The sequence below is a fragment of the Oncorhynchus masou genome, chromosome 15, assembly GCF_036934945.1.
Source record: "Oncorhynchus masou masou isolate Uvic2021 chromosome 15, UVic_Omas_1.1, whole genome shotgun sequence".
In the NCBI taxonomy this organism is placed as follows: domain Eukaryota; kingdom Metazoa; phylum Chordata; class Actinopteri; order Salmoniformes; family Salmonidae; genus Oncorhynchus; species Oncorhynchus masou.
In genome coordinates this window covers 61,231,442-61,241,291 of record NC_088226.1, presented here as the reverse complement: position 1 = coordinate 61,241,291, position 9,850 = coordinate 61,231,442, and the positions used below count along the sequence as shown (strand labels likewise).

At 38.1% G+C, this 9,850-nt stretch overlaps 1 protein-coding gene across 1 annotated transcript; it reads left to right on the top strand.

Annotated features, from left to right (window-relative positions):
- The first annotated feature begins 600 nt into the window (after positions 1–600).
- LOC135556893 (troponin T, fast skeletal muscle isoforms-like) lies at positions 601–8,957 on the top strand. The gene is made up of 11 exons (XM_064990303.1): positions 601–617; positions 703–785; positions 4,050–4,068; positions 4,641–4,680; positions 5,807–5,923; positions 6,160–6,237; positions 6,363–6,476; positions 6,623–6,735; positions 7,009–7,099; positions 7,645–7,685; positions 8,668–8,957. The coding sequence occupies exons 1-11, from the start codon at positions 601–603 to the stop codon at positions 8,699–8,701; spliced, it is 747 nt and encodes a 248-aa protein (XP_064846375.1). The 3' UTR covers positions 8,702–8,957.
- Positions 8,958–9,850: the final 893 nt, after the last annotated feature.

Below are 9,850 nucleotides of genomic sequence, written 5' to 3'. Positions count from 1 at the left end.
ATCATAGTCATTTTATATCAGTAATTGTTCAATCGTATGCTGAATCGTTCTGTATGTTTTTGAAACAATGCCTAACTGATTTCAGTCCTCTATGCAGAATAGTTCAATGCAATGGACAAACTTGGCTTCCCTCCTTGGAGTTCAAGTTGTGTTCAATACTGCCCTCTACAGCACAACAGCATATATTGACTTTGTTTATGATACTGTGAATGTGGAGAAAGCCGTGACTTAGGGATCTTTTCAATCTGTAAAGCTGAACTTCCAGTTTCAGGATGGTTTCAGAAGCCAATGTTGATAACAGGCCGTGCGGTAAATGAATCCTATACATCATAAATTAGATTGAATTAAAGCATACCTTTAAATTATTTTCTAAATGTCAGACCACACATATATTATTAGTATGTTCGCAATAGGTCCCTGCAGCTCTGTAGACCTTTCCCAGTAATACTGTCCTCCTAGTCTGTCCATATTCTGTCTGAATACAAATACATAATGTGTCTCCTCATTATGGAGGTAGATGAATCAAGCCTATTATACTACCAGGCCATGAAATGTTTTGTCTGCTCAAAAGTCTGTGAACTTGATACCATTTGATTAGCTATGGAGGACTGTATTGTGTACGCATACAACGGATCCCTACTGTACCCATATTTACAGTATATTATATATACTAAATATTATAAACTGATATATTGGGTACAGCCGGGTTCTTTTGGTAACACTATTGTTTTACTGCTTTCTTTCTCCAAAAAAAAACAAAACTCTCCATGGAGGCGAGGGAGAAGGTAAAAAAACAATGACGCTCAGACTACGAAGACGGTCATGTCATCTATACTAATTTGTCATTGTTTCGCTCTTGATCTTCAGTGTGTTTGAGAATGTTTGTTCATTCATTGGATCTTCATGTAGCTCGTAGCATGTTGGATAACGCTAATGCTACCTCACATCGTCAGAATAATGCTACCTCACTTCGTCAGAATAATGCTACCTCACTTATTCAGAATAATGCTACCTCAATTCGTCAGAATAATGCTACCTCCTCATTCAAATCTCACTTCATCAGACTAATGCTACCTCACTTCGTCAGAATAATGCTACCTCCTCATTCAAACGTCTCACTTCATCAGACTAATGCTACCTCACTTCATCAGAATAATGCTACCTCCTCATTCAAACGTCTCACTTCATCAGACTAAAGCTACCTCACTTCATCAGACTAATGCTACCTCCTCACTCAAACGCCTCACTTCATCAGACCAATGCTACCTCACTTCATCAGACTAATGCTACCTCACATCATCAAACTAATGCTACCTCACTTCATCATACTAATGCTACCTCACTTCATCAGACTAATGCTACCTCACTTCATCAGACTACTGCTACCTCCTCATTCAAACATCTCACTTCATCAGACTAATGCTACCTCACTTCATCAGACTAATCCTACCTCACTTCATCAGATGAATTCTACCTCACTTCATCAGAATAATGCTACCTCCTCATTCAAACGTCTCACTTCATCAGAATAATGCTACCTCACTTCATCAGACGAATGCTACCTCACTTCATCAGAGTAATGCTACCTCACTTCATCAGAATAATGCTACCTCCTCATTCAAACGCCTCACTTGATCAGACTAATGTTACCTCCTTATTCAAACGCCTCACTTCATCAGTCTAATGCTACCTCACTTCATCAGACTAATGCTACCTCACTTCATCAGACTAATGCTACCTCACTTCATCAGACTAATGCTACCTCCTCATTCAAACGCCTCACTTCATCAGGTCCTTGTTCATAAGATTATGTTTCTATTGTCACATACACCGGATGCGTGCAGTGAAATGTGTTGTTTTACAGGGTCAGTCATAGTAGTACGGCGCCACTGAAGCAAATTAGTGTTAAGTGCCTTGCTCAAGGGCACACCGGGAGATTTTTCACCTTGTTGGCTCGGGTATTCGAACTAGCAACCTTTTGGTTACTGGCCCAATGCTATGCTACCTGTCACCCTAAGAAGAGGGATAAGATAATATGTCAAATATTGCCTCTGCAGATCTAGTCATTGACAACTTAACTCTTTCTCCTGCTTGCTTTTGTCTATGCCCCATGCAGTGCCACCTGGTGGTCACGACCATGAACTGCTTTCCTCTTTCTCTAAAGAACACAACCTCTTTCTCATGCTTCCATTCATTAACCTATCCACCCCCCTTCCTCTCCCTGGTTACTCAAGGCATGTTGTGTAGCCGTAGCAGAGGACATAGTTGAAGAGGTAGTTGAAAAGGTAGTTGAAGAAGTAGTTGAATAGGTAGTTGAAGAAGAAGTGATAGAGGAAGAGGTAGAAGTGGCCCCAGAGCCAGAGGCAGAGGAAGGTATGTTGGCATGTGGTATTCTATCATCCTTTTAGATGCAGCAGTGCGCTCCACCTGTTACAGACAGACAGACAGACAGACAGACAGACAGACAGACAGACAGACAGACAGACAGACAGACAGACAGACAGACAGACAGACAGACAGATAGCTAGGGCTGTGTTTCTAGTGCAAACTTCTAATCCTATAATATGATCCTTAATGTTACAAATATATATTTTTTTAAAGTAATAATACATGTTATACATTCAAAGAGGCAGTCATACCATTGCTGATTAATTAAATATATGGCAATTGGTTGGATGTGCAAAATGTCACTTGGGCTAACTTTTGCTACCTGATGTAAGTCATTATCAGTGTTTATGCCCATTTCTCTAAGAGGAGAAAACTTACCCCTGTGCTTCTACTATGACCCTGAAAAGGAATCATCTCTATTATACATGCACATGTGTTTGTTGTGACAGTTACTTGTTAACTGAATGATACTTTGAGGTGCTATTGTGTGAGATACATTGACAAATCCATAACTGGTGTTCCACACACTGTTGAAGTGTTAGGCTAAAGTAATTCATAGTGCTTCGCCCGACACAGTGTCATTTAGATTTCAAATATGAAAGAGAGACGACAGAAATGCTTGAGCGTAGGTAGACTATATTACAGCATGCAGTCTATAGTCTGATTAGTCAGCCCTTATTGCTGTTTAATTAACTTTTATTTTAATTGCTTTCTGCATGCAGAGGTCAGTGAAGAGGAAGGTCCGTTGATTAAAGATGAATTATCTGTGTCACTCTGGGAGGTATACAGGACTGGCTTTATATTGTCCATATCCCAGGTTTGAGGTCTCACTATTTTGGGGGAATGTCTGTTGTCATGCCTGTCTGTCAGATCAAGGAGCACTGCCAAATTAGCCGACTCTAAACAAAATTAAAATTAAGAACTGATAGGGAAAAAAATCCATTATAAATGGTATAGTTTGGAGGGGGGGGGTTAAGAAAAAGGATGAAAGAATATGAAATGCTAACATTTGCTTAACCCTGCAGTGACCCCACTGTTCAACCCTCCTTGCTATAACCACTCGGTATTAGCATGGTGTGCACCAAACACATAACAAGAGAAATAACAAGTCGATAACTTCAAAGTCCATCTTCTAACAATGACTTATGTGTTGTCTTGCTTGTGGAAATTGTGTGGGGGACAAGCCGTCAACACTATACTGTTTAACCATTTTTATTTTTAAGTTAAACACTTTGCCTGTCTTTAAGGAGTTATATTTTCAGTTTATTATTGTCATTAAATATACAAGTTGACTTTCCTTATTCTAAAACAAGACCACACTTTAGAATTAAATCCTGCACATGTAAAACAAGTTTATATTCTCCAACTGTGTGTGGAAAGTTTTTTATGTTAGGTAAATATGTGAGATTTAGATTTCTGTCAGTTTGTGGTTATTTTTCTTTTGATTTTCAAATCACTAATGAACATTGACTACATCAAATGAAAAGCCAGGCTACAATCAGGAATATCTACCTGCAGACCCATTTTCCATGTCATGTAAAAACATCCAAGTAATGCCTGAATCTTTTTTTGCCTGAGAATTACTCATCTGCTGTATTTGCTGATGTGTGCATTTCTAACCCAATAACATGTACTTGTCCTCTTCATTTCTTAATATACAGCCCACAGGCCACAGTTCAAGTAAGTTTTTATGTAACCTCTCATTTCATTGTACACATTTATATCTAGAAACATATTACTGCATAGAAAGACTGCATTCCTATTCCCAATTCCATTTTAATCTCTCGTTAAAAAATACTATATTCTTAACTGTGATAGTCAAAACATTCAGCTGTCTTATTTTACATAGGCCTAGCACACCAGAAATGTATTTATTCAGATATATCTTATTATTATTATTATTATTATTATTATTTCATTGTCCTTGTTTTAGGTCAACATCATATCAAATTATAAATATGTGCATTAATTTGACTACAAACAAGAAACAACATAACATAAAACATAACATAAGCAACAGAAAACAAACTAGCGCCAGTAAACACAAAAATATATATATATTTTGAAATTCCCTTTCAGTTCTCTGCTCTCTTACAATGTTGCATTACCCCTAACATTATTACATTATTTAACCTTTTTAATAAATCACATTATTATTACACTTTGATTACATGCTGAAAAATAAACATTATTTATTTTTATGCTTTAAATTTTCCAAAGATTCACTGTTATTTTATATTGACACTTCTCAGGGCACCAAAGATTCCTGATGGCGAGAAAGTTGACTTTGATGTAAGTAACTATAGTCCTTCATACATCATGACTATCTGGAGACAGCTGGCTGGATAAATACCAGGGCCAATGTCAGAGATGAAGAAATTTTATTTCCAAAATGCTATATCCACCAATTTCTCACATTTGTGTTTTTTTTCTCATAAAAATGCTTGCTTATGGATACCTTCATGTGTATGTAAAATATTACTGTTCTCAGATTTAGATGTGGATGAAAATGGGGTTTTATGCAAATCGCTATATGCATTGTTTAGCTGGATTGGAATGTTCGTATCCTACATATTTGACTGTGATATGTGGTTGTCTCACATAGCTATCTTTAGTCACTCTGGATAAGAGAATCTGCTAAATGACTAAAATGTCAAATGTAAATGTTTTACATACAGTTCTGTATTGAATTATTATCTTAAAAAATATATATATTGATGTGGCAATAGTATAATTTGTACATTTTATACAAAATGTAGTTATTTATTTGACTGAGTAAAACCTAGCAGTAGTACTCATTTCTCTGACAGTGAGGCGCATATATAGCATTTGACAAAAAAAACATGATTATTTGTCTCTGAAATGAATTCATCAAGTGATAGATTTTAAACAAATACATATCTGTAATTGAACAACCCTATGCCAAGATTAGTGAAAAAACACCAATCTCTTTCCACATTTCTTTAAACAATAAAAGCTGATTTATCAACATTTCTGAAAATGAATATATAGCGTTTTGGAATTAAAGATGCACTATGCAGAAATCGCTCCACCACTAAAATTCTAATAGTTCACCTAATTTCAGTTCATGTGAAAAAACAACTAAGTATAGTGTAGAGAATCATTGTACCATCTAAACTGCTGTGAAATATATTTTCCATACCAAAAATACTGTATTTTCAGCTGTTTAAAGCTGGTGTACAAAACCGAAAGTAAAAAACGAAACTTAAGAACGGGAAGCATAGAAATAGCACACACAGAACAGATCCATTGCTTCTTCGACTTGCTTTCAATGAGAATGACGGATCTACAACACATATTTCTATGTGAATTTGGTCATGTCGCCCCAGAAAGTTACATATTGCAAATTTGAACTCTTTATGTGCTTAACAAGTGGATCTATTTTCCAACCTTACAGGACATTCAGAAGAAACGTCAGAACAAGGATCTTGTTGAGCTGCAGGCCCTGATCGATGCGCACTTTGAGCATAGAAAGAAGGAGGAGGAGGAGCTCATCGCCCTCAAAGACAGAATTGTGAGTGAGAATTAGTAAATTACATGACTCTGCATACACATAGGTCGTATTTGAAAATATAAACAAGGTCGTAAATTAAAACAAGTTTTTCTTTTTGGACAAGTTCAGGTAGTCCATCCCTGTTTGCTTACATTTAGTTCCTAGTCAATAAAACCATGACAAAACGATAAGACGTTGCAGTGCCCACTGTTGGCCAAGGGTATACCAACCAACCGTGTGTGTGTGTGTGTCTGCAGGAGAAGCGTAGGGCTGAGAGGGCCGAGCAGAACAGGATCCGTAGCGAGAAGGAGAAGGAGCGTGCAGCGAGACGTGAGGTTTGTGTCCTCCACCAGTACCACTACTTACCCCTCTGGGTTGTCCTCAACGATCAGCGTTCTGTCAATATAGGACATGTCCTTACAACACATATACTGACGTTGTGCTGTGATCTCTAAAACAGGAGGAGAGGCTGAAGAGGGAGGAGGCAGATGCCAAGAAGAAGGCTGATGAGGATGCGAAGAAGAAGTCTGCCCTGTCCAGCATGGGCTCCAACTACAGCAGCCATCTGCAGAAGGTGACCAGTGACCAACCGGTCTTCACAGGACCATACATGATGAATTTATAAAAGATCATTTACTAGTATATAACATATATTTCAGAAAAAATAATTTGTGTACATGTCGGATCGATCTTGTAACCTCTGCCATTCATTTGTAACAGGCTGACTCAAAGAGAGGCGGGAAGAAGGAAACTGAGAGAGAGAAGAAGAAGAAGATCCTGGCAGGCAGACGCAAGGTCCTGAACATCGACCATCTGAATGAAGAAAAACTGAAGTAAGAGACTGGGAAATTCCCAGTACAAGTAACAGACTTGGGCTTTACTTTATGTACAATGCTTTGTGTGTAGTGTTGTTTTTGCAAGGCTAAATGGGCCTACAGCGGGTATAGCAAAACTTTTGCAACTGTCCCGTTATCTGAAATGAATGCACACTCTAAGAACACCCTTCAGCCAATCAGAATGAAGTATTCACCACAGGTATGAATATGGACTCTCCTCAGAGAATTTGTACATAAACTCATCAAGTCATTCTGCATGCTCTGCTCTAGGGAGAAGGCAAAGGAGCTGCATGAATGGATGAAGACGCTGGAGTCTGAGAAGTTTGATAACATGGAGAGGCTGAAGAGGCAGAAGTATGAGGTATGTATCGGATGTCCTGGTTAAAGAAAATAGAAATATACTGTACATTATCCCAATGATACCACATACAGGACAATGCACATCTGAAAGAATTATGGGCTGTTTATGTTAAGTCTACTCAAGAGCTGAGTTGGTAATATGACGGATCCTGTTCTTAGAGCAGATACGTCTGGACATGACACATTACACTGTGGCAGAATGGGTGGTACTGGTATCAGCCATGACCTCATAAAAGGTCTAGTTCAGTCAAAATATTACCCGTTTTTCCTTACACTCTTAGAAACAAATATGCTATCTAGAACCTAAAAATGTTATTTGGCTGTCTCCATTGCAAGCCTTTTTTCTAAGAGTGTAGGTTTTCACAGACATTGCTAATGTAAGACACCCTGTTATATATTATAATTGTAAGATACACTGGAAAATTCCAAGTCTTACCTGAATAAAATCAGGGATGACATTGGGCCTCTGAGTCTGTCCATCCGCCTGGTGGCCTTAGATACGGCCTCTCAGATATGAACACAGCTCTGCTTTGATGTCTCCTCTAGGTCACAACCCTGCGTAAGAGAGTGGAGGAGCTGAGTAAATTGTAAGTAGAGCTGGACTGTTGTCACAGCTCAGGGGGCTCTCCTGGCCCCTGTGGTGCATGGTCTGAAACTTTTGTGAAAAAGTTGCACATTCACACAGGAGGTGATGGAAACAGAGCAAAAGGTTCAATGATGGATCGAGGACACAACAAAAGACACAAAATGAAATATTATTGAGTATTGATTATATCTCACTCATTCAGGTTGAAGAGAACATTCTCTGCTATAGACAGGATAATACACCTGGTATACTGACACCATGTCATTTTAAAAGAGTTGCAGAGCGATGTAAAGTTGCTGTCTATAGAATAGGACACCCGACTGATGCTCAGTCATTGAGTTACAGAAAATGTATGTCCTAAAAGCCAGTTCACTAATCAAGTCTTTAGAAATGGTGTGTTTCCACAGGTAAGTTATTCTGTCTAGAGTTCATTCCCACTGAAAGAAGAGACAGAAACTCGCTAACTATAGCCAATTGTCTCCAACATGTCCTCATCTCCTAAACTCTCTGTCCTTGGAAGTTGAGGAGTCAATACTGACACATACACAGCTCACAGACAGTTAATAACCTAACTATTCCCAATCTCTCATAGTTCACTTTTATTCATTCAAAATATTTTTGGGGGTAAAAAAAAAATGATCCTAGAAAAATAATAAAACAAGTAGATAAGAAAGCCTACACAAAGATCAGTGTTCTCACACAGCAGCTGCATGGTGTGTCATAAAGGATAAGCATGAAAACTCCATGACTTGTTTTGAGTGGTCTGATGTAAATGTATGTGTTGGGGTTGATGATTGTCAGTTAGACCAATGTCATATTAACAATGGAACAGCATGACTTACTTTGATGTAAAGTCATTTAGATTCAAGTGAATTTAGTAAACTAAAGTCAACATAAGTCTTTATTTGTAGATAAAAATGGGCATCGATAGTCTCTTCATTGTGTGTCTTACTCTGTTTCTTTCTCTTTCTGATGTATTACAGCTCTAAGAAGGGTAAAACCGTCCGCAGAAAGTAAGCGGTCCGTTCTGCTGCTTGGAGCCCAGACTGCCACTGTACTACCGGACACAGGCCTAATGCAGCAACAACAACACACACTTACGCTAAAGTCATGGCTCAGACAACTAAGTTTTACTGTTTGCTGATTCATCCAAGACGTGCCTCAGTCTACAGCATGGAGCCATTAGCTGCTGTTGTAGGAATTATCCCTCTTGCTTTCTCGCCCTGGACTGTTTGGTTCTCAGTATTTTTGTAAATAAAGTGTGACTCTTCAACTTTGTCTGTAGATGTGTTATTAACCAAACCCTCAATAAAAAAACAATATTTTTTGCCATGTAACTTTAAAGTAATTTGTTGATATTAAAAATAATTTCCACTCTAATAAAAGGCAGAATATTGTTGTGTTTGCAAGAGTAGACCTAGATTAACTTGTGGAAAGTGTTAGCCCTACGTTAGAAGAAATATTGCATTATAATGAAGGTTTCTTCAACATCCCACCCCACCATTCTGAGGGAAAATGCAAACACTTGAATTGATATCACAATTAGATTGAATTAGATTGTAACCTAGATTGAAAGGAGCAAACAATGTTCTGGTATGTAACTATGGAGGGTGGAGAGTGCCAGTTTGAAAAAGCAATGCTTAAACTCTAAATAGGATTGTGAAAATGTTAAATGTATTTTGATTATCATATCAGTGCGCATTAAATAGGCCACAATTACATTGAAAAGTTTAAATGAAAATAGGAAATGGTTGGAAATTGTAAAAAAAAAAAAAAAATCTAAATAAAAATGGTAAATGGTAAACAGAAAAAGCCAAATGGTAAACAAAGAATCGCAAATGCAAAGTGGAATTTCAAGTGTCTGTTTTAATTTCCCAACTACCCAATTAAGCATTTTCGCTTTTCAATTTCCATTTGAATTGTATTCAAATGTCTTCTTCGAGGTGTGAAGCAGGAGCGCAACTCTGCGCCCCCATGTAGTAGTACATCCTAGCCATGTAACCAACACGCAGCATAGACCTGCTAAGCTGAATCCTCGGGGAGCTAATGCAACTCTGCGCCCCCATGTAGTAGTACATCCTAGCCATGTAACCAACACGCAGCATAGACATGCTAAGCTGAATCCTCGGGGAGCCAATGCAACTCTGCGCCTCCATGTAGTAGTAC